Raw genomic sequence first — 26,285 nt, 5'->3', positions numbered from 1 at the left:
CCTTACTGAAAAATGTATCATTTAAAAATAATTGTAAATATTTAAAATTTGAAAATAGTGCAGTTTAAAATGGTCAAACTCGACCAACAGAATATGCGTGAACATAAACGAGTAAAAATCCTAGTAATCATCAACGTATCCAAAACCAATGTAGAAAAATGCTCATCTCCTCTCAAATCTAAAAAATCATAATATGCGGAAGAAATGTGGTCCTCGGGTCGGGCGCGCACATCCAGTCGTGTCTACTCAGAATTCGGCACCTCCATTCCCATCATCGGCATTCTCACTTGCATCATTCACACCTAATAAGTCTAAAGACTCAACACACCTGTACCGGAAGAACAAGTACATATACATAGCACACAGCAGTGAAAATATATAGTAATCAACATAACTTTCATTAACTTAAAAAGCGTAAATGTAAACGTGTCATATTAAATCATAACAAGTCAAAACAGCTCATCGTATCATCATATACTTATACATTTCTTTTAATTGAATTCCTTTCATTAGTTGTGACTTTCGTATCATCGTTCATCATTATATGATGGATTCATCTACATAAAACCGTGGTACCCGGCGGCTATCGGACATCAGTGACAGTGTTACCCATCCATTGTGCCTAGGCCTCATCATCAGCATTTACATATACATCTTAAGCATTTACATATACATCGTTAATCACTACTAATTCTTATCATTCAAAACATCATCATATTCATCACTTATAAAAATCATGCACATGCGTAAATTTTTTCTTAAAATCAAGCACGCAACGTATTTTCATAATTTCATAAGAATCATAATCATGATGCATAAAAATTTTAAAGCATGATAAATTTGTTCTCGAGGCGCTACAAGGACCAAACACTCACCACGAGTGCAAAATGACCATTTTGCCCCGTTTTACCCCCGGACCTCACAATTTCGACTAGGAGCTTACCAAACTATTTAAAACACCTCAAAAAATAATTAAATACATTTCGTAGACGTAAACTTGGGCACGTTACAAAACTTAAATGATTCGATTTAAAACATAGACAAAGGTCCCGGTTTTAACCCGAATCAACCCGAAACTTAACCAAATATCTCCAAGTTTAAACCATGCCTCAACCATACCCTACCAGCCCTTAAACCACATAGACCAGCCCACTTAAGACCTTTGAACAGCATATGAAAGTTGCTAAATTTTTCTGCACCAAAGAGAGCCGAACCCTAGTGCACTAAACCCTCGAATTATCGACCCTAGACAAAACCAACGGGGACCAGACCTGAACCAACTCTTCCTAGCCCACCTCTGGACCCTCCTGGACCACAACATGGCTTGGTTCAGCCCTATTTGGCCGAGCCTAACCTCGCAACTTGAGAAAACGTGAAAAACATGCACAAAATTTTACAGCTTGAGCGAGTTCACGATAAAAATCATATATCCCTCGTTTCTTATCAAAGAATTACGAATTTGCTATCGAAGCGAAGATAACAAAGAGTTCTACAAATCATATGTTGAACACATTTCCAGAAAACCAATCTTTAAGTCAAAGAGTTCGAAATAATATAGGGTAACAGGTTTTATGACACAGAAATTTCGTAACTTGTGTGATTTTACGATAAAAATCTTATCTCCCTCGTTTCTTATTAGAAAATTACGAATTTGCTATCAAATTGAAGATAACACAGAGCGCTACAAATCATATGTTGAACACATTTCCAGAAAACCAACGATAAGTCACAGAATTCGAAATAAAAGAGGATGACGGGTTTTGTAATACAGAAATTTCAAAGCTTGTGCGGTTTTACGATAAAAATCATATCTCCCTCGTTTCTTATCAAAAAATTAAAACTTTCCTATCGAATCAAAGATAACACAGAGTTCTACAAATCATATGTTGAACACCTTTCCAGAAAACCAACCTATAAGTCGCAAAATTCGAAATAACAGAGGGTGACGGGTTTTGTGACACAGAAATTTTACAACTTGTGTGGATTTACAAAAAAAAATCATTTCTCCCACGTTCCTTATCAAAAAATTACGAATTTACAATCGAATTAAAGATAACACAGAGTTCTACAAATCATATGTTGAACACATTTCCATAAAGCCACCTATAAGTCGCAGAATTCGAAATAACAGAGGGTGATGGGTTTTGTGACACCGAAATTTCATAGCTTGTGTGATTTTACAATAAAAATCATATTTCCCTTGTTTCTTATCAAAAAATTACGAATTAGCTATCGAATAGAAGATAACAAAGAGTTCTACAAATCATATGTTGAACACTTTTTAAGATCACCAACCTATAAGTCGTAGAATTCTAAATAATAGAGGGTGACAAGTTTTGTGACACAGAAATTTCACAGCTTGTACGGTTTTACGATAAAAATCATATCTCCCTCAAGAAGACCGATCGGCTCTCACCAAAACGTGACTGAATCCTGACTCCAGACCCTTGACACCTTAACTCTCAACGTATACAGCGCCCTAACACCTCAAACCGACAGCCCCTTACACAAGAAGTCAATAAAACGTGAATTGCACCTAAGATAAACGCATTTACGTGTCAAAACCTTTACGAGAACGATGCTAAAACAGGTACCAACGAAAATTCATCCTAAAATGTAAACATCAGCCTATAATCATGGTGTAAATGATGAGAAAGGAGATACATGGCATGCCTTGATGATTTATGACCAAAAGCTTGAAGAAAAAAGCATCGGGGAAGCACCGGAAGAGCGGGGATGATCTTTTCTTGTAAGAAAATATAGGAAAATGTTGCTGCTGGTATTACTCACGAGTATGACTGCTGAATGGAGTGGAAGGGCGGCTGTTGTGATCTAATTAGGTTTAGGGCGTGTTTAGTGTAGTAATTAAATAGTAAAAAAATGCTAATGGGCCCTCATTATATTTTAAAAATTTTAAAAAGGGTCTTGAGCACACTAAACTTAAAAATAGGCCCATCAAGCCCAAACACAATCCCTAGAATTATTTCGTTTAGGTACGTTTTTGAAAATGTTGTCCGAGCCATCAAAAAGTCCTCTGAATCGATAAAAATTGTGTACCGGTTAAAAATATAACACGGTGGGTAAAAATACCCAACCAAGGCCCATTTTCGAAAATAACACTTCAAAACACCTCATATTAAATAATTAAAAATAATTATTCAATAAAAATATTTTTTCTGTATATCTCTGGTCTTCGTTCCTCGTTCGAGCGCGAAATGCAACTTAAATCTTAATGCAAGAAACTTTAAATAAACCATGAATTAAAACACAAATTCATGAAATAAAAATCATTTAATGCATTAAAAAAATTTAATAAAATTCAAAAGAAATTTAATAACTTTCATTAATGTGGTTTACGTGGACCTTAATATTTTCGAGACGTTACAATCTATCCCCCCTTAAATTGAATTTCGTCCCCAAAATTCGCTTATCCTCGATAATAAAAAATTTTAGATCCTTAATTCTAGTATCCCAATAGCCCACGCTTTTGTTGCGCTACTCTGATAAAATAAGTGTTAAGATGTCCTTATGTCTCTTCAATCCTAATTAAATTGCCTACCCAAATCCTCGTTTGCGAAACTCAACTTAAAGCGACTTAGGGTGACTTAGTTTTATTCTTCTACGACCTTGAATTTTGACTTATCTCACAATTCCTCATACTAGAGATGTATATCCAAATTTATCGCACTTTACTTTTCTTATACCACACCCATAATGTTCATCAACCTATTACATTATCATTTATGAAGTTCGACTTAAGAAACCTTTGCACAAAAATTTACTGATCAACTTCTATCCTCGGTAATTCACTTAAAAGTTAAACATTATCTCAACCCCATAATAATTTTAGTCTAAGATCCTTGAATTGAATCTTTATCTTATGGCACCAAACTTGCGTAACTTAACTATTTACAAGTGTATCCAAAATATAAAATTGTTGCAAATCTTAAGTTCGAGTAACATTAATCCATAAAACTCAAATATACAATATCGATATTCTACTTATAGATTAAAGCCCATCTAGCCCCAATTACATGCTTAAAATATTCTCTTCCCAATTACAGTAAAGTTGAGGCATAAGACCCTTGGACTTTCCTCCTTAAAACAAATGTCGCATTCTTACGTATCTTTAATGCTTAACTAATACTAGCATATAAAACTTAATAAGTTATTCCATGGTAGCCTTAGACTAGCTCTAATAAATCAACTTCACTTATAGTCCATAGAGTTCTAGAATCCCCATATCAAGATTTTAGATTTCTTACTCGATAAAAATCATAATAGTCGTTCATTGGCAAATAATGTTGAACATAACTAATTCTTTTTTGTTTTTATTTCATCCAAATTTCCGTATAAACACTTATCTCATAAACTTGAAATTCAAGCTTACTCAACCCAAGTGGTAATAGATAGTATAACTCCAACACACATCCACTTAGTCCCAAGTTTCTTAATGACTTTCGAAAATTTCTCAAAACAAGGTGTCTACCTCAATTCTTACATGCGTCTATGAAGTAACTTAACCATCAATCATACCCAATTTTCTTGAAAAATTAAATTCCAACAAAGGTATAGTCCTAACTATTAAGATCATGACTAAAACTTATGACACATCAAGCCTTAAGCTCCCAAAAATAAGTTAACTCACTGCCTAATCTTATAACTTAACTAATTGATCAACTTTGTCTTAAACTGTTATCACTCTAAATTCTTAAGTTTTCACAACATTATTCTATTAACAATTATATTTTCAAGCCCAATATTTATTCATCTTACAATGCCCTTAATGACCATTCTTTATAACATCATAACCCAGATGCTTCAAGGTTCTAAATATCTCTTCAAGGATAAATCATAAAAAATTCCTATCATTTAGATCATTCAATTCTCACTTATTGCTAAACTAGTCTCTAAATTTCTTAACAATTGCAAAGTAAATTCCTAATTTCCTTGAAAATTATCCAATTGGACCTAAATTTCGAAAATTTCACAATTAACTCATAAGTTCTTGGAATTTCTAATTCCACTCTATAGGTCTTGAAAATCATCCAATTGGTTCTAAATTTCAAAAATTTCGCAATTAACTCATAAGTTCTTGGCATTTCTAATTCCACTCTACAGGTTTTCCGTAACATAAATTCAATAATTTTTAGCCTATTAAACCCAAAATAAATTTTCATAACCAATCTTACCTTTCTATCAAAACCTATAATTCCAAATTATACATTTTATACTTCTTAAGACCGTCGTCGTCTTCGAATCGTTATTGCTTATAAGAAATCCTTAAAATTTAACTCATTAGTAACCACGAACCATCAACATTTTCTTAGAAAACCTACATACCCCAAAAGCATTCATAATTTTCAAGATTAACTTATGACCCATAAGTAAAATATCAGTACTACTAATCCAAAAAATAATATAGTTAATCATTATCAACCTCTCCTAACGCCCAATTTTCGAGTTCTTAGACATGTCCAATTCGAAATGTAACCAACATGCAATCCCGTCTAGTATTTTTTAAAACATTTAATCCTTAAATCGTGTAGACAGCTAAACATGTACTGTAAATCGCTGTAAATCATATATAATGTAAACATGCATGTGATAGCATTAAAAACATTAATAAAAGGTAAACTTACGGACTTGAGGCTTGAAGACTGAGCTGCAGAAGCTGGTGGTGGCACATCCATATACAAGACCCTTGCTCTGATACCAACTATAACATCTATGAATTTAAAATGTGGGAAATTTTTTTTAAAAAAGCTCACATTTTCGAAATTAAACATCTAAATGTTTTACATGCATGCAACCTTACTGAAAAATATACCATTTTAAAATAATCATAAATATTTAACATTTTAAAATACTGCAGTTTAAAATGGCCAAACTCGACCAACAGAATATGCGTAAACATAAACGAGTAAAAAATCCTAGTAATCATCAACGTATCCAAAACCATTGTTGAAAAATGCTCATGTCCTCTCAAATCTCAAAAATCATAATGTGTGGAATAAATGTGGTCCTCGGGTTGTGCGCGCACATCCAGTCCTTCCCACTTAGAATTCGGCACCTCCAGTCCCCTCATCGACATGCTCACCTACATCATTCACACCTAGTGAGTCTAAAAACTCAACACACATGTACCGGAATAACAAGTACATATACATAGCACACAGCAGTGAAAATATACTGTAATCAACATACCTTTCATGAACTTAAAAAGCGTAGATGTAAACGTGTCATATGAAATCATAACAAGTCGAAACAGCTCATCGTATCATCATATACTTAGACCCTTCCTTTAATTGAATTCAATTCATTAGTTGTCTTTCGTATCATCGTTCATCATTATATGATGGATCCATCTAAAAAAACCGTGGTACCCGACGGCTGTCGGATATCAGTGACAGTATTGCCCATCCACTGTGCCTAGGCCTCATCATCAGCATTTACATATACGTCTTAAGCATTTACATATACATCGTTAGTCACAACTAATTCCCATCCTTCGAAACATCATCATTTTCATCACTTATCAAAATCATGCAAATGCGTAAATTTTTTCTTAAAATCAAGCACGCAACTTATTTTCATAATTTCATGAAAATCATAATCATGATGCATAAAAGTTTCAAAGCATGATAAATTTGTTCTTGGGGCACTGCAAGGACCAAAAACTCACGCTGGGTGCAAAATGATCATTTTGCCTCCGGAACCAAAAATAACCTTTTTACCTCCAGACCTCACAATTTCGACCAGGAGCTTACCAAACTCCTTAAAACACATCAAAACATAATTAAATACATTCCTTAAATACCGTTTTACCACCAGACCTCCCTCGATTCCTATCAAAAAATTACGAATTTTCTATCGAATAGAAAATAACACAGAGTTCTACAAATCATATGTTGAACACATTTCAAGAAAACCAACCTCTAAGTCGTAGAATTCGAAATAACAGGGGGTGACGAGTTTTATGACATAGAAATTTCACAGCTTGTACGGTTTTACGATAAAAATCATATCTCCCTCGTTTCTAATAAGAAAATTACGAATTTGTTATCGAATCAAAGATAACACAGAGTGCTACAAGAACACATTTCCAGAAAACCAACCTCTAAGTTCTAGAATTTGAAATAACAGTGGATGACAGGTTTTGCGACACAGAAATTTCAAAGCTTGTGTGACTGTACGAAAAAAATCATATCTCCCTCGTTTATTATAAAAAAATTACGAATTTGCTATTGAATAAAATATAAAACAGAGTGCTACAAATCATAAGTTGAACACATTTCTAGAAAACCAACCTATAAGTTGCAGAATTCAAAATAACAGAGGGTGACGGGTTTATGACACAGAAATGTCATAGATTGTGCGATTTTACGATAAAAAAACATATCTCCCTCGTTTCTTATCAGAAAATTACGAATTTGCTATCGAATCGAAGATAACACAATGTGTTACAAATCATATGTTGAACACATTTCCAGAAAACCAATTATAAGTCACATAATTCGAAATAACAGAGGGTGACGGGTTTTGTAACACAGAAATTTCACAGCTTGTGCGATTTTACGAAAAAAATTATACCTCCCTCGTTTTTAATCGAAAAAATTACGAATTTTCTAAAGAATAAAAGATAACACATAGTGCTACAAATCATATGTTGGACACATTTCCAAGAAACTAATCTATAAAATGCATAATTCGAAATAACAGAGGGTGACGGGTTTTGTGACACAAAAATTTCACAGCTTGTGCGCTTTTACGATAAAAATCGTATATCCCTCGTTTCTTATCAGAAACTTACAAATTTTTCTATCGAATCAAAGATTGCACAGAGTGCTAGAAATCATACGTTGAACACATTTCCAGAAAACCAACCTATAAGTCGCATAATTCGAAATAATAGAGGGTGACGGGTTTTGTGACAAAGAAATTTCAAAGCTTGTAAGGTTTTACGATAAAAATCATATCTCCCTCAAGAAGACCGATCGGCCCTCACCAAAACCTGACTGACTCTTGACTCCATCCCCTTGACACCTTAACTCCCAACGTATACAGCCCCCTAACACCTCAAACCGACAGCCCCTTACACAAGAAGTCAAGAAAACATGAATTGCACACAAGAAAAATGCATTTACCTGAGGAGCTGGAATGATCTTTTCTTGAAAGAAAATGGAGGAAAACGTTGCTTCTGGTATTACTCACGTGGATGGCTGCTGAATGGAGGGGAGGGGCGGCTGTTGTGAGCTAATTAGGTTTAGGGTGTGTTTAGTGTAGTAAGTAAGTAGTAAACAAAATGCTAATGGGCCCTACTTTTATTTTAAAAAGTTTAAAAATGGTCTTGAGCCCACTAAGCTTAAAAATAGGCCCATCAAGACCAAACACACTTCCTATAAATATTTCGTTTAGGTAAGTTTTTGAAAATATTGCTCGAGCCCCACAAAGTACTCCGAATCGATAAAAATTGCGTGCCAGTTAAAAATATAACCCGGCAGGTAAAAATGCTCAACCAAGGCCCATTTTCAAAAATCACACTTAAAAACACCTCATATTAAATAATTATTCGAAAAAAATATTTTTCCTGAATATCCCCGGTTTTCGTTCCTCGTTTGAGCGCGAAATGCAACTTAAAATCCTAATGCATGAAAATTTAAATAAACCATGAATTAAAACACAAATTCATGAAATAAAAATCATTTAATGCTTTAAAAAAATACAAAAGAAATTTAATAACCTACATGCATGTGGTTTACGTGGACCTTCAAATTTTATGGACGTTACACTTACCATTACCCACAATTCTTCCTTTTGAGTTATCTCCAAAACTGATGTTTGGACCAGCGTACTTGATCAGTTGGGATATCAAATTAGCATTCCAACTCATATGTCGCAAGCATTCACTGTTCAAATACCAAATTGATTCTCTTGTTGGTGTACCTGTTACCTGCAATCACAAACAATGAATAATTCTGGTACCCACATCTATTTGGGTCCTAAACTGAATAATCATTTGGAAACCCAAACTTGGATCAGTCTGACTGACTCTCCAGTCGTTGTGTTCTAAATATTGTTTCCCAGATTGTGTGTGTTATATGTGTGGTGTGCAGATTAAAAGTTATGATTTTTAATCTTTTTCGACCGATTGTTCATCCGATATCTCTCATGAAATGACTTACATTTATAGTAATTGAATTATCCATTCTGCGAGTTCTGACTTTTATTGTTGAACCGTTTAGGTGACTAGTTGTGTGAGTCAGTTGAACTCGTAGGGCTATATCCAATTCCATGCCTTTTTGCCATGTTCTTGTTTTCAACTGGTTGAAAAACATGCTTACTCTGTTCTGAGAATTCATGTACCAAAGTTGACTTTACAAAGTTAATATATTTCCCTTTGCACTCGTTCAACTTTGGCATAGTATCATTTGCAGAGGATTCATCATGGCTATTAAAGCGTAAACAAGTTTTATCAGCGACTGATTTCTATAACTCCTGCATCTCAGTCAGCGTGACTAATGACTTGTTCCAAGCTTTAATCAGATCAGTTTGTCTTGAATTCTCAAGTTTTAACTGCTGAATTAAAGATTGATTCTCAATCATTTCTGCTTTTTGCATAGCAATCTCCCTTCTTAAACTCAACAAATCAACTGATTCAAGAGTTTCAGTTTTTTGTCTTTGGGATCAGTTTGCTTAGTTTTTTCTTTTTCAAATGAAAGATCATGCTTATGATACCCATTAACCATGTCATACAATGTAGAAATGAGTTCTTCTCATGAAAAATAGTTGAACTGAAATCAAATACCTGTTCACTGCTTGATTCCAGTTCTGCGTCATTAGCCATTAAGCATTTCACTTCATCTTCATCGCTTGAGCTGTTCAAGCTCTCAGAGTCTGATTCTTCGTTTTCAGTCTCTGCCCATTTTGACTTATTTTCTTCGGCCAACAAAACTTCATGTTTTTTTTAATGATCTTTTATCATTCTTATCTCTTCTTCTGTGTTTAACTGAATTCTACCCTTTTTTAAGTTGAATATCGACGGTCCTTCTTTAGTTTAGGATAGTCAGCGATGAAGTGTCTTGTCTTGCCACAGTTGTAGCAAGAGTTTGGTTCTTTCTTAGATGTGTTCTTTTGATATTGTCGTGGGGGTAATTCGCAAGCAGTTTTATTTTGTTCGAGAATCGTACGGGTAAGATGCAAGTTTATGAGATGCTTTGAATTGTAAGTTTTAAGTTGTGGCAGTGGGCCTAGGGGTCGATCCAACGAGTTCCACAGAGTTCTTAAATAAATATAACATTAAAAAATATTTATTTTGAGGTATGTAAGTTGTCTTGTGGCCAAATTGCGCATTTACGGGTCTGGAAGCCGAAGAAAGTGTCCGGGGACCTTTCCAACTTATCTGATGATTAATAGTGGATATCCATTCCAAGGGTTGTGGTGATCCTCACCGGCCAAGCACTGTGGTGTTAGTTTGATCAAACGAATTATGTTATGGTGCACATTTCAATTAGCAGAAATCTACACAAAATGTTTCCGTTTATGTTATGTCAAGCGAAGCACGTTTTATGAAAATGTTTATGCAAGAAAAATTCAAGTCATATTTATTTATGCCTAGGCAATTTACGTATCAAGTATGTTTAAATTGCATGAATTTTTTTATTGGAAGTTGTGGAAGTAAGTTTGACTGCTAATTAATTAAGGAGAGTGGAACTGTCTGTTTTGGTGTAGTCCATAAAACTGGAATCTACAAAAAAATGAATCAGTGAAATTTTGAACTTCAAAATTTTTAATTTTGTTATATGAACAAGATTTGTACCACCGGTACATCGACAGTATGTGATCGTCGATTGTGATTATAATAAGTTCACAATTATTTATTTAGTACATTTTGAATCTACTAATTAAATAATAATGTTAATAGTGGTTACAGTTGCTGTACATGATTCTCATGGAACATCCTAGAATGGTCTAGAATTGATTAATGAACTTATTAACAATTAATTAATAAATTAAATAATAGTTATTTAATTTTACATATATGTCTATACGTGTACATATGTGTATATGCATGTGTAGATGTATTAATATAATACATATATATATGCATTATCATATATATATGTATATATATATATATATATATATAGACACATATATAAGTAATCTTAATTGATAAATATAAAAATTGTACATTAATTAAATGTTTTATAATATAAATTTATAGTTTTTGTTTTATTAAATGTTTAAATATTATATGTTTTATAATAAATTGTATAAAAAATAAGTTGTTGTGTAATTATAAGTTTTTACTATTTTTACAGATTCGATAAAACAAGAATAAACTTGGCGTTGCAAATGAGATTAGGATGATTCTTGGACCTGTAGAAAATTGATGATAATATCTACAATATTGGTGACAAGCATGAGATAAAAATCTTCTCACAATTGGGATCAAATTAAGAAACAAACAAAGTTACGAAAGGAGTGGCAGTTTTACCATGCTCTAGTATTTTGACCATATCTCTCAAACTACTTGGTCAAATGGTTAAAATAAAATACCACAATTCAAACAACTCAATTATCCAAATATTTTATTTTATGTGGAGAAGCAAAATTGGATGGGAAGATTTTCAAAAATGATGTGTATTAAAATATAATTTCTTGGAACACCAATGAAGACTTATGTGTAAAAAATAATATTTTATTCGTGGTTGTCTCCCCAAATTTGGCTATAAATAGGGGTGCATTGTAATGAATTGAGATATCCCTCATTCTATGAACAAATCTTTGAGTTCATAATATTTCTCTCTTTATTTTTCCTTTATTTCATCATTTAAAAATAATTAGCATGTTAATTTCATATTCAAAGTTTTATAATTTGAATAATGAGTAGCTAACTTCCCAAGGTTGAGATGAAAAGGTGAACCTCTTGGTATGATAATAAGGTTATTAAAAGGTAATAATCTATGTTTTATATTATTTAATCATTATTTATTGTTTATGTTATATTTATTTCTTTAAGCATTTTTATACCCTACTTATAAGTGGGAGTTTTGATTTATTGTTGCTATATGTTACACTAAATTCTTGGTACCATTTAAATGTTTGTTTGGTTTTACCAACCATTTAAAGTGGATGCCTTGATTTATTATATATCAATATATCATATTATTAATTTCTTGGTACCATTTAAATGTTAGTTTGGTTTTACCAACCATTTAAAGTGGGAACCTTGATTTAGTGTTTACAAATATATATAGCACAATAAATACTTGACAACATTTATAAGTTTTGGTATATATTTTATACTTATAAGAAAATAGTATATAACATAATATAAATATGATTATTTAATATATTGGAACCATTTTATTAAGTGGATTTCAATAATGTTCATTAATGTTAACTTTATTAAAATATCAAGAGTGGATCCTCTAATCTCAACTACTTAAATTAAAATTTGAACAATTAAAAATTACCAATTAAAGATTCAAACAATTAAAAGAAAAACAAAAACAAAAACAAAAACAAAAAGACATTGTAGTGGACTTGTAATTACCGTAGCTTCCCTGTGGATACGATATCGGACTCACCGAATTATACTACTTGCGGACAACCTGCTATTGGGAGTGCAACAATCAAAGTCACAACAAGTTTTTGGCGCCGTTGCCGGGGAAGTATAATTTAATTTCAAGTCTATTTAATTTTCTTTCTTTGAATTTTTTATTGTTTTTGTGTGTTTTTCTTCTTTTTCTTTTGCATTTGCATGAGCATTATTTGGTCACGTACACTTAGTGGTCGACTCATTCGAAATAACCCTTTATTTTTACAAAACATGGCGGAAGAACCCATCCAGGAAAATGAAGATGAAATTCAATCTCAACATGATCATGATAGACGAAGAACACTTAGAGATCACATGAATCCTACACGTACTAGTGCACCTTCATGTCTAGTTTTTCCCCCTGATGCATCTCATTTCAATTTTAAGCCTGGTATTATCCAACTTTTACCCAACTTTCATGGCTTAGATTCTGAAAATCCATACATGCATTTACGAGAATTTGAAGAAGTGTGCAACACATATAATGATCTAAATTGTAGCATGAACACCATTCGACTTAAGCTTTTTCCTTTTTCTTTAAAAGATAAAGCTAAAACTTGGCTACAAAATCTTAGATCGGGATCCATTCGAACTTGGGATGAATTGCAACAACAATTTTTGAAAAAGTTTTTTCCATCTCATAGAACAAATTCTTTCAAAAGGCAAATCATCACTTTCACTCAAAAACAAGGAGAAACTTTTTATCAGTGTTGAGATAGATATAAAGAATTGCTTAATCTTTGTCCACATCATGGTTTTGAAATTTGGAGAGTTGTTTCTCAATTTTATGAAGGCTTAACACCTAAAGATAGGCAAATTGTTGAATTTATGTGTAATGGAACATTTGAAGATAAAGATCCAAACGAGACAATTGAGTATCTCGATTCATTAGCTGAAAATGATCAAAATTGGGACACTATAGGTACAATCGAACCATCAAACAAGATTCAATCTCCCACATCTGGTGGAGGTATGTATACCTTCAAAGATGAACATGATCTGCAAGCTAGATTTACCTCTTTGGCAAGAAAAGTTGAAGCACTTGAATTGAAAAAGAATGGTCAATTAAAATCTGTTCAAGAAATTACGTGTCACATCTGTGATACAAGTGATCATTCTACAAAAGATTGTCCCACTTTGCCCTCTTTTAAAAATTGTCTCCATGAACAAGCCAATGTTTTGAACAATTTCAAAAGGCCAAATTTTGAACAATTTTCTCAAAATTATTGTAGAACCCGTAAATTTGACTACGTATAAGCCATGCATAATTCCTAGTATTTAAATTAAAATGATTTTTATTGCATGAGTATTTAAATTCTTTCCTTTAAATGTATTTATTTCATGCAGTAGTTTAATTACTACCCTTTTTGTTAAATAAGTGAGGCCGGACCGGAGTTGCAGTAAAGAGATAAATCTTAATGTTAAGAAATATCCCTAGAATTTATTTAAGTTAAATAATAAGTTAATTTAATGTAAAAGAAGGTTTAAGGAATTATCTAAATAAATTGAGTTAAGTAGTAAATAAAGTTCAATAACTAATTCCTTAATTCCCTAAAATATTTAATGGGTAGATAAAACACTAGAGATTTAAAATTTAATATTTAAGAAATATTTTCCCTTTATTTTCTTAAGATTTTCGGCCACCACTTCTCATTGTTAAAAGATTTAGTCTTTTTGATTTACACATCAACTTTGATTCCTTTCCATATCCATTTCATGGTAGATAATTTTCCATATGCATTTCATGGTAGATAATCTCTTAATCTTAAATCCTCATTTAATTAATAATTAAGCAATTTTCTACCATGTTTATCTAGCAATATTCCTCTCCCTTTTTCTTGAGAAAATCGGCCCCTCCTTTATATTTTAAAAGAATTTATTTGTGGGACAATTCATTTCCTTATTATCTTTCCATCATCTTGTTCTAGGTAGATATCCTCCCCATTTTTTTTTATTAAAATCTCTACCAAATAAATAATTAAGCGATTCTTCCCTTTGTTCCTAGATCTAAAAATCGGCCAACGCACCCTAGAAAATATCCCTCAAAATCTCTTGATAATCAAATCATTCCTTATCTCACAAATTAGAAAGATAGAAAGATTCATTCCTCCCTTTTATCTTGCAACCTTTCCTTCACTTCCTAGACATTTCTTCTCTCCATTTTTCGAAAAATTCAGAGCTTAAACTGCAAAAGAAAATCGTGTGAGGCTTGAGAGAAAACAAGAGAGAAAAACAAGGTAGCAAAGCGCTCCGTCTCCTCCGCGCCGCGTTGTTGCGTTTCGTTCGTTTTCTTTTCAAAACGAAACCAGGCATGTTTATATCTTTCTTTGACCCTTCAATCAAGTCATATTAACATTTTTAAACATTACATGATCATGATTTCCATGGCAAAACCGAATTCGGCTCTTCCCACTTGTACTTCACGTTTCTTGTTGTTTTTGTTGTTGCAGGGTTTGGCTTGGTCCTAGGCTTCCAAGGCTGCACCTAGACATGTGTTAGGGTGTATTAGGATCATGTTGGTCCATCGGTTCAAGCCCCATACACGCTGAAATTCAGAAATGACAGCAACTCCCCAAGCGTGTCCCTTTTTTCATTCGATTTTCTTGGTTGCTGTCAAGGGTTGATGTTTCTGATCTTGGCTGCCCTAGGGGCCTAGAGCCAAGGTTAGAACACCTCCCTAGCATGTCTAAGACGTGACCAAGTCGCCCTTTTGAGGTTTGGTCCATGGTTGCATCGGTTTTCAAATAAAAACGCAAGAACAGCCCCTTTCCCCCTTCGCCCCTTTCGAATTCTGCTTGTGTAACTTTCGAGTTTGGTGGTGTGGTGTGAATTTTGGTTGGCCTCTGGCCCATAGCCACGGTTCATACCATAACCCTTGATGTCTGGATCGTGCCATGGTCAACCAAATGGCCACTGGAATGGTCCATGACAGCAAGAAGCATCGCAACACCCCACGCGCAGAATTAAGTGCTCGGGTGGACTTTTCGGTTGGCTTCGGGAGTGGTGTGAAATATGGCTGGCATAGGGCCCTTAGCCATGTGTCAAATCATCCCTTAGGATGTTGGTAAGGGACTATGGTCGGTGGTTCAAGCCCCAATGGCCGGTTGTCTCGAAAACGACGCAAGGAATCAAAGGCGCTGCTGCTGTATTTTTGGACAGCAAGCGTGCTGCGGTTCAGAGGCGTGTTCTGGGTTCTTGGTTGGCTTTTAGCCTATGGTCTTGGACTGGACAGTGCCACATCAAGTTAGGAAGGTCATGTTTTTGGCCGTTCGTGATTCGGATCATTTTAGAGGTCGTACGAGAACTTACGGTGCAATGTGCCAAACTGACTCTCGAAAGAGCGTTTCACGTTTTTGGCCTCCATTCACTAAATTTCGAGTACTGTAAATTTAAGAGCATTATTTCATAATTTTTAAGAGTATTTTAATCATGACTAAACGTTGGTTCGGGTTGGCTCGGAGTCATGATTAAATACTAAGTCAGTGGGCGTAATTGTCTCGTTTTTGGATTCAATTACGAAGTTTGGTCAAGAAAAAAAATCAATTGCATATTTTTCATGTTAGATTTAAGTCGGAGCGAGCCTGAGAACGATCCAACCCGTTTGGTAAAATTAATACAGGACATTTATTTACGTTATTTAATTATATTACGTGCATAAAAATAGAAATTATTCATTTTTGAGAGTTATGTGATATTGCTTGTGGTCATTGTACTATCATGGGATTATTACTTCACCCGGTCGCCAGTTACCGGTCAGTTCAGTTGTGTACCACCCAGTATACTGTGGCATTAGTCTGATCAGACGCTCATTACTTCACCCGGTCGCCAGTTACCGGTTCCGATCGCCAGTTACCAGTCAGTTCAGTTCAGTGCAGGGGCCACTCGCGTAGACCATAATCTCACCAGAAAATTTATGACATGCCATTTTATTACAGGGCTCCAAGGAGCAAACATTTTCACTGTGAGTTTCATTTCAGTTATGCACGTATTATAATTGATCATGATAAGTTATTTTCACGTATGCCTCATGACATGATATTTTTATCCCATGCAAATTTCACTATATTATTTACTCATTATTTACAATATATGCATGCTGAGTCTTTAGACTCACTAGACTTGTTGTTGTAGGTGCTGATGACGTTGGGATCGAGGGCGGGGACCAGTGAGCCAGCTCGAGTCGGCAGTAGTGGGACTCGAGGACCTCATTTACAGCATTTACCATTTTTTATGCTCAAACATTTTTATCAGTTGTTGGATTACTTTAACTTGTATTTTTGCGAACAATAATTTCTTCCGCTGCTATTTTGAAGATTAAATTTGATTTATCAGGTTATTTTGTGAATAAGGCATTTTAATTACTTTAAAAAGAAAATTTTAAATTTTTTCGCAAATTTTTAAACACGAATTTTCGGGCCATTATAGCTGGTATCAGAGCAATGATTCTGTAAAGGGTTGCACTACTACTGACCTCGAGAAGCTCACAAAGTCACGTCTTCGGTCTGTAATTTTTACATTCATGCATTTTATTTAAAGTCGGAATTAGTTTAACTGCATGTTTTCATGAAGTATTTTTACGTTCAGATTTTTAATCGTTCCGTATTTTTTTTACATTTAAATAAATTATGGAATTATGCATGTTGGTTACGTATGGGTTATATATGGAACAGTATGCCTCCTAGACGCCAAGTTGGATGCCCGAGAGGTGATGATGAGCCTCGTCATGAGGACAAGGAGGAGCAGAGACAGGAGGGGAACGGACCTCCACCCCCTCCACCAAATATGAAAGCCCAGATGCTAGTTGTGATGACTCAGTTCTTCGCACAGTTTGCGGGGAACAATGCTGTGGCGACCAGGCCGACAGGGCCTGAGGCAGTCTACGAGAGATTCATGAAGATGCGTCCCAAGGAGTTTTCAGGGATGATAGACCCCATGATTGCCGAGGGCTGGATCAAGTCCCTCGTGGTTATCTTCGAGTTCATGGAGCTTGGAGATGCGGACAGAGTCCGATGTGCCAGCTACTTATTCGGAGGAGATGCCCGCTTTTGGTGGGAAGGAGCATCAGTAGCCCTGAACTTGGCTACGTTGAGTTGGGCGCGCTTCACGGAGGTATTCTACTCCAAATATTTCACTGAGGAAGTGCGCATTAGGTTGACCACTGAGTTCATGAGCCTGAGACAGGGAGAATCTTTATAGCTGGTTCCACTACGAAGGCCTTGATAGATTCAGGGGCCACCCACTCATTTATTTCGGAGGTCTTTGATAATTTCCTCAAGGTCCAGGCCGTTGGGCTAGATGTAGCCTATTCAGTAGTATTGCCTTCTGGTGAAGAGATGGCAGCTACCAATGTGATCCGAGACATAGATCTTGAGCTACATGGCAACCTCGTTTATGCGGATCTGATCGTGTTGCCGATGCCAGAGTTTGACATCATACTGGGATGGATTGGCTATCGCGGACAGAGTTTTGATTGACTTCCAGCGGAGATCTGTTCTAGTCCGACCGCCTGGAATGACGCAGTTCTTATTCGAGCCGGACATGTACTTTCCCTTACCGTGCATTATTCCTTATGTCAAGGCTAGGAAGCTCATGCATAGAGGGTGTCGGGAATTTTTAGCAACTTTTATATCTGTCCCCGAGGCACCCAGTCAGTCAGCCGCAGATGTTCCGATCGTTAGAGACTTCTTAGGCGTTTTTCCTGAGGATGTCTCTGGTATGCCACCAGAGAGAGATGTGGAGTTTTCTATCGAGCTTATGCCAGGTACGACTCCGATCTCCAAAGCACCGTACCGACTAGCGCCGACAGAGATGGCAGAACTGAAGAAGCAGATTCAGGAACTTTTTGATAAGGAGTTCATTCGCCCGAGTTTTTCACCGTGGGGCGCGCCAGTCTTATTTGTGAAGAAGAAAGATGGCACGATGGGGCTTTGTATTAACTACCGGGAGTTGAACAGGGTTACAGTGAAGAACAAGTACCCACTTCCGCAGATTGAAGATCTATTTGATCAGTTGCAGGGAGCTTCGGTATTCTCCAAGATTGATCCGCGGCCCGGTTATCACCAGTTGAGTGTGAGAGATGCTGATGTTTCCAAGACTGCTTTCAAGACTCGTTATGGCCACTACGATTTCCTTGTGATGCCGTTCGGTTTGACGAATGCGCCAGCGATCTTCATGGATCTCATGAATCACGTATTTCATCCGTACCTTGATCAGTTTGTGATAGTATTCATAGACGACATTCTCGTCTACTCGAAGAATCAGAAGGATCACGGCAGACATCTGACCACAGTGTTGCAGACCTTGCAGAAGCACAAATTATTCGCAAAGTTCAGTAAATGCGAATTCTGGTTGGAGAAGGTGGCATTCTTAGGCCACATTGTATCTAGCAGTGGTATTGAGGTAGACCCAGCGAAAGTTGTCGCAGTCAGAGATTGGGTTGTGCCGCAGAATGCATCAGAGATCCGCAGTTTTCTTGGGTTAGCAGGATATTATCGGAAGTTCATTAAGGGATTCTCCTCTATTGCCGTTCCACTCACATCATTGACCAAGAAGAAAGCTAAATTTGTGTGGAGCGAGGAGTGTCAGAAGAGCTTCGATACTTTGAAGCAAGCTCTTACCTCAGCACCAGTTTTGGCCATGCCACCAGGGCCCGGTGAGTTTGTTCTATATACAGATGCTTCGAAGCTCGGTCTTGGCGCAGTATTGATGCAGCATGGGAAGGTGATAGCATATGCTTCTCGTCCGTTGAAGACTCATGAGAAGAATTACCCTACCCATGACCTAGAGTTGGCAACCGTTGTATTTGCTTCGAAGATCTGGAGGCATTATTTGTACGGAGAGAAGTGTCAGATCTTTACCGACCATAAGAGCCTCAAGTATTTCTTTACGCAAAAAGAGCTGAATATGCGTCAGAGGCGATGGTTGGAGCTTGTGAAAGATTATGATTGTGACATTAGCTATCACCCGGGTAAGGCTAACGTAGTCGCGGATGCGTTGAGCAGAAAAGTTGCAGTGATGGCCCATCTGACGATTCAGAGACCTCTTCAGTCTGAGATGCAGAGGTTTGATCTAGAGGCATATCCTCAAAGTAGAGTTCCCCGTCTATCCACCTTGACGATCCAGTCTTCTCTCATTGACCGGATTCGCAGTGGTCAGCCAGCAGATGAGCAGTTGACAAAGTGGAAGCAGAGAGATGAGGCCAAGGGCAGTGGCTTATATTCAGTTAGTGACGGTATTGTGAGATACCGAGACAGGATATGGGTTCCTAGCAGTGATTCCATCCGAGCAGATATTCTATCAGAGGCCTATATGTCGCCGTACTCTATTCATCCAAGGAGTACGAAGATGTACAAAGACCTGCAGTTATTATCTTGGTGGCCAGGAATGAAGAAGGACATCAGACGGTTTGTATCCGAGTGTCTGACTTGTCAGTTAGTGAAGGCAGAGCATCAGAGGCCAGCAGGTTTGCTCAAGCCTCTTCCTATTCCTGAGTGGAAGTGGGAGAATGTTACTGTAGAGCCCAAATTCGTACACGTAAAACCCATGTATTATTTATTTGTTAAATCAGTTATTGAATTTAAAATGATTTTCTTAGCCATGCATAATTTATTTAAATGTATTAATTTAAATTAGTCATGTTTATTGTGATGCATGCTAAAATGTCTTTCGAGTTTCATGTTTCAGGCGATTATTCGAGGCGGAAGTGAGGAAAAGAGACCGGTGACGATTTTGACGATTTTAAACGTGGTATTTTATTTTAAGTTATGAATGGGGCATTTTAACCAATTTATTAAGTTATTAGTATTTTAAAGTCTAATTTATTTATTTAGTGATTTAAGAGTTTAAAACTTTTAAAGTTAGCATTTGGTTTGTGTTATTTTTAATTAGGGGATTTTATTTAAAGGTGAGTAGGGATAGTATTTTAATTAATTGGTTAATTGAGTAACATTTTAATTAGTATATTGATTAGCATGGTTAATGGTTTAATTAAGCAAAAATCACTCCCTACATAACTCTAACACACGCACACACACTCTACACATACACACATACACGTATCACACAACACACACAAACACATACTCATCCATCCATTCATATTTTGGAAAAGAAAACCTAGGGTTCTACAAGTTCTTGCAGCCGCCCCATCCCCTTCAATTCCAGCAAAGTTTTGTCGAATTTTCTTCAAAGAAAATCGCACCACGTTCGTCCCGGATCAACCTCGCTTCTATCTCCGCTTCGGTATCGTCATTTCGGTATTTTTAAATATCAAAGGCACGTATAATCTTTCTTTTGCTGCATCGATCATGTCATATTATGTGTTGCGTTGTTTTATGCGTAAAATATATGTGTTACGTTCGTCGTTTGAGCGGAAAATGATTTGGATCAGTTTTGAAATAGATTTTAGATCTGAAAACTCGTTTTTACTGTTTTTTTTAAATACTGCGATTTTTCCGTCGTGAATCTGAGAAAACTTTCAACATGAAAATCGTAGAACTTTTTGATACCTTCGATTTGATATAAAATTCGAAATATTTGGATAAATATTGAGTGAGTTATGGCGTTTTTCGTGAGACTGCTCAAACTGCGTTTTTCTGAAAAATTATGTTATTGATGCGTTCTTGAAGTTTTGTGGTTGCAGGCTTCGTTGGGGATTGACGGGTGATCGCTGCTGCGTTAGGTATGTTGTTAATGATGTTGGGATGGTCATTGACGTTTTGGTTCGCGTCGTTAGGCATTTGGGAGAACGAGTAGTCGTGAAAACTATTTTGGTGTCAAAATTCGAGTTATGAGAGTTATCGCGTTGCTTGTGGTGCGTCGCTTCTTTGGGAACGTTTGGGACATTTTTATGGAGTCGAGTTTGGATCATAGTGTCCTAGGATGAGTCTCGAGGCGTTGTTCACTGTATGTGTAATCGGAATTGGAGAGTACAAGTTTCTGAGTCGCGGAGTCCAGTTTGCTCGGCGCCCGAGCGGTAACTTTTTACCGCCCGAGCGGCACCTTTTCTGTCCGAGTGTTCTTTCCAGTAGACCTGGCGCTCGAGCGGTAAAGTTTTACCGCCCGAGCGCGGCCCCATCTGTAAAAATATTTTCGTTCTTTCTCCTTTTCAAGTTCTAATAGTGAGTTCAGGTCTTTTATGGTTGGGAAATGTTCACACGACACCTTAGAGTTTGTTTCGGGGTTTAATGTCATGGTTAGTATGATTAAACGAGGTCAAGTCCCGAGTGATCTAGAATGACATAAGCTATTTATGCATTTCGGTGGTGAGCTCGAGTACCTACGTCTAATTTATGCAAATTAGTGTTGAAATTCATTTAGTATGTGCAGCAGCGACCCCAAGTGAAATCCAACGAATCCCTCAACGCCAAGTAAGTATGTATAACGTGCAAGAAAATATTTTTAGTTTTTGAGATATACTAAATGTCTTGTGACCAAATTATGTTTAGGATTGGAAAGCGTTAAATTATGAACGAGACCAATCCACCCGTTAAATTATGAACGGTTAGATCGAGGTTGGAAAGCGTTAAATTATGAACGGGGACCAACCAGCCCGTTAAATTATGAACGGGGATCTCATGTATGTGGCAGTGGATACGTCCCTGTCAGCCCAGTACTGTGGTTTAGTCTGATCAGGCGAATTATGTTATGGGTCACTTGCTTTGAAACATTCTCTACCCAAAAAAAAAAAAAAATGATGAAGCTATGTATGTTCAAGTATGCAGCACGTTTATGAAAAGTTTAAGTTATGGCACGTCTAAGTATGTATGTACGTATGTTCAAGTTTTAATACGCACGTTTAAGTTTTCAGTATGTATGTTCTATTTTGAAGTTGCATGTGGTTTTATTACGTAGTATTCGCTACTTCCAGTTTATATGTGTTGAGTCTTTAGACTCACTAGACTTGATCGATGCAGGTGAGTATGTTGATGAGGAGACAGGAGGTGGCGACCGAGGAGCAGGCTTGGACTGAGTGGGAGGCTAAACCCGAGGACCGCCATGTTTAAGTTTTATGCAAAAGTTAAATTACTCTGATTTCATATTCTGATGGAAACACTTTGAGCAAACCTTTTGTTAGCAAATTTTATTGTAGTTATTTTGAACAATCATGTCTTATGGGGGACTTGGTTGAGATATTTTATGGCAAACTTTGAAGGTTATTTTATGTTTAAGAAAATTTTAAATTTTTCCGCAAATTTTAAGTATGAAAGTACGGTACGTTACAGTTGGTATCAGAGCGGTGTTCTTGTAAAGGGTTACGCCTACTGCCAGTCGCAAGAAGCTCACGAAGTCACACCTCAAGTCTGTAAGTTTTAAAGTTTTGCATTATGTATGTAGTAAGCATTGAATCATGATTTCAGCATGTCCATGTTTTAAGTTTAGATTTCGTGTATCTTATGATATTCTTATTATATTCATGCATATTGGGTTTACGTGTTGGGTAAATTGTTGGAACAGTATGCCTCCCAGACGTGTGATTAACGGGGAAGTTAGGGATGAGAACAGAGAGCATCGTGTTGAGCAGAGGGTCACTCCTCCTCGTCCACCTCCGGATATGCAGGCGCAGATGCTTGCAGGTATGACGCAGTTCTTCGCGCAGTTTGTGGGGAACCAGGCTGCAGCAGTGGGTGCAGGGGAGAGGCCCAGGCCTGAGGCTGTCTACGAGAGGTTCAGAAGGATAAGTCCAAAGGAGTTCTCGGGTACCACTGACCCGATGATAGCGGAAGGATGGATTAAGTCCATCGAGGTAATCTTTGATTTTATGGAACTGACCGATGCTGATAGGGTCAGGTGTGCCACGTTCCTTCTGTCAGGGGACGCTAGACTATGGAGGGAGAGTGCGTCGGTGGAAGTTAACTTGCAGACTTTGTCTTGGACTGGATTCAAGGAAGTGTTCTTCGCCAAGTACTTCACTGAGGAAGTACGATCCAGACTGACTAGGGAATTAATGACGCTGCGACAAGGAGACAGCAGTGTTGCAGAGTTTGTTAGGAGGTTTGAGAGGGGGTGTTACTTCGTACCCCTCATTTCGAATGATGTCCAGGCAAAGCTGAGACATTTCTTGGATGGATTGCGGCCAATCTTGCGCCGTGATGTGAGGGTAGCTGGCCCCATTTCTTATGCAGTCGCCGTATCTAGGGCTTTGGCGGCAGAACAAGACCAGCGGGATATTGAGGCTGACAGGTTGGGCAAGAGGCCCTACCAGGCACCACAGCACCAACAGCCGCAGCATCAGCATCAGCGACCCCAGCACAAGAGGCCGTACCGAGGGCCACCAGGGAAGAAACCTTATCATGGACCGCCGAAGGGCAAGGGTCCAATTCAGCAGCAAGGGACACCTCAGAAGCCCGTAATTTTCCCAGTATGTCCTAAGTGCAACCGCCAGCATCCAGGGCAATGCTTATATGGATCAGGCAAGTGCTTCAAGTGTGGAGCCAGTGACCACATGCTAAAGGAGTGCCCACAGTGGAAGCAGCCGACTCAGGGCAGAGTATTCGCCATGCATGCACAGGAGGCGAATCCAGACACGACCTTGCTGACCGGTAAACCTTTTCTACCCAAGTTCAGTATTATTTTGCATTGCATGTGGATTTTATTTGGGATTGTTAAGGTGCTAGTAATATTTTTTTGAGTGATTTGGAATAGTAATTTTCTGCTATGTTTGAGGTTAATGTTAGTAATTTTGGGATATAAGTTAGTTTGTTGTGCTGACGTCTCTCAGGAAATATTTTCATAAAGAGATTAGCCACAACGGCACTGATAGATTCAGGAGCCACTCACTCTTTTATATCGGAGACTTTTGCTAATCATTTGGACATCAAGTCCATTGGCCTAGACATGATTTTTTCGGTGACAGTCCCATCCAGGGAAGAGTTGTTAGCAACTAGCATGATCAGATATATCGATCTGGAATTGCAGGGCCATCTAGTATATGGAGATTTGATTCTACTGCCGATGCCAGAGTTCGACATTATTTTGGGAATGGACTGGCTGACAAAGAACAGGGTTTTGATTGACTTCCAGAAAAGATCAGTATTGGTTAGGCCGCTAGGCATGGAACAGTTCATATTTGAACCAGCCAGATGGAGAAGCTTCCCTCGCATGATTTCCTGCATGCAGGTGAAGAGACTGATTTCCAAGGGGTGTCAGGCTTTCTTGGCCAGTGTCATTTCAACGCCTAATATGCCCACTCCATCCATAGCAGATGTGCCTGTAGTCAGAGACTTCCCAGACGTCTTTCCTGACGACGTCACAGGTCTTCCACCAGATAGAGAGGTGGAGTTTTCCATTGATCTCATGCCAGGCACAGTGCCAATCTCCAAGGCACCATACAGATTAGCTCCAGCTGAGATGTTAGAACTCAAGCAGCAGATTCAGGAGCTTCTGGACAAGAAATTTATTCGCCCTAGTTTCTCACCATGGGGCGCGCCAGTGCTCTTTGTGAAGAAGAAAGATGGGAGCATGAGGCTGTGTATCGATTACCGAGAGCCGAACAAGGTAACGATCAAGAACAAATACCCACTTCCTAGGATCGAGGACTTGTTCGATCAGTTGCAGAGAGCTAAAGTGTTCTCTTAGATAGATCTTCGATCAGGGTATCACCAACTGAAGGTGAAAGATGCAGACGTTCACAAAACGGCCTTCAGGAGTAGATATGGGCACTACGAGGTCCTAGTGATGCCATTTGGATTGACTAATGCTCCAGCAATTTTCATGGACCTCATGAACCGAGTGTTTCAGCCCTACCTTGATCAATTCGTCATAGTATTCATTGACGACATTCTCATTTACTCGAAGGGCCATGAGGAACATAGCCAGCATTTGAGGACCGTGTTGCAAACTTTGCAAAGTCGCAAGCTATTTGCGAAGTTCAGTAAGTGTGAGGTTTTGTTGGAGGAGGTAGCGTTTTTGGGGCATATAGTTTCTAGCAGTGGTATTGAGGTAGACCCGGCGAAAGTAGCAGCCGTTAAGGGATGGGTTGAGCCAAAGAATGCATCAGAAATCCGCAGCTTTCTGGGTTTAGCCGGTTACTACCGTAAGTTTATCCGGGGATTTTCGTCGATAGCAGTGCCACTCACGTCACTAACCAAGAAAAATGCCAAATTTGTGTGGAGTGATGAATGTCAGAAGAGCTTCGACACTTTGAAGCAAGCTCTTATTTCAGCGCCGGTGCTAGCCATGCCATCAGGGCAAGGAGACTTTGTGTTATATACCGATGCATCTAAGCTCGGGTTAGGCGCAGTATTGATGCAGCAGGGTCGGGTCATAGCTTATGCTTCCAGACAATTGAAGGTGCACGAGAAAAACTACCCGACTCACGATCTGGAGTTAGCCGCCGTGGTGTTTGCGTTGAAGATTTGGAGACATTATCTATACGGCGAGAAATGTCAGATTTTCACCGACCACAAGAGTCTCAAATATTTCTTCACGCAGAAAGAGCTGAATATGAGACAGAGACGGTGGTTGGAACTTGTGAAAGATTACGACTGCGAAATTAGCTACCATCCGGGGAAGGCTAATGTTGTCGCAGACGCCTTAAGCAGGAAAGTTGCAGTCATAGCTCAGTTATCAGTGCAGAGACCTCTTCAGTCCGAGATTCTGAAATTTGGTCTAGAGATTTATCGTAAGGGCAGAGCTCCCAGACTATCTAATCTGACAGTCAAGTCTGATTTGCTAGACC

General features: G+C 37.5%; 1 protein-coding gene across 1 annotated transcript in view; it reads left to right on the top strand.

Moving 5' to 3' along the window:
* The first annotated feature begins 12,838 nt into the window (after positions 1-12,838).
* Positions 12,839-26,285, top strand: part of LOC140988383 (uncharacterized) — a 32,625-nt gene continuing 19,178 nt past the window's right edge. Inside the window, exons 1-3 of the mRNA XM_073457403.1 lie at positions 12,839-12,941; positions 13,416-13,640; positions 13,761-13,828. Of these exons, the coding sequence (XP_073313504.1) occupies positions 12,839-12,941; positions 13,416-13,640; positions 13,761-13,828 (396 nt within the window). The remainder of the gene's footprint in view (positions 12,942-13,415; positions 13,641-13,760; positions 13,829-26,285) is intronic.

The sequence above is a fragment of the Primulina huaijiensis genome, chromosome 11, assembly GCF_012295235.1.
Source record: "Primulina huaijiensis isolate GDHJ02 chromosome 11, ASM1229523v2, whole genome shotgun sequence".
Taxonomy (NCBI): Eukaryota; Viridiplantae; Streptophyta; class Magnoliopsida; order Lamiales; family Gesneriaceae; genus Primulina; species Primulina huaijiensis.
The sequence above is the reverse complement of the archived record's forward strand: the minus strand, read 5'-3'. Positions and strand labels throughout refer to the sequence as shown.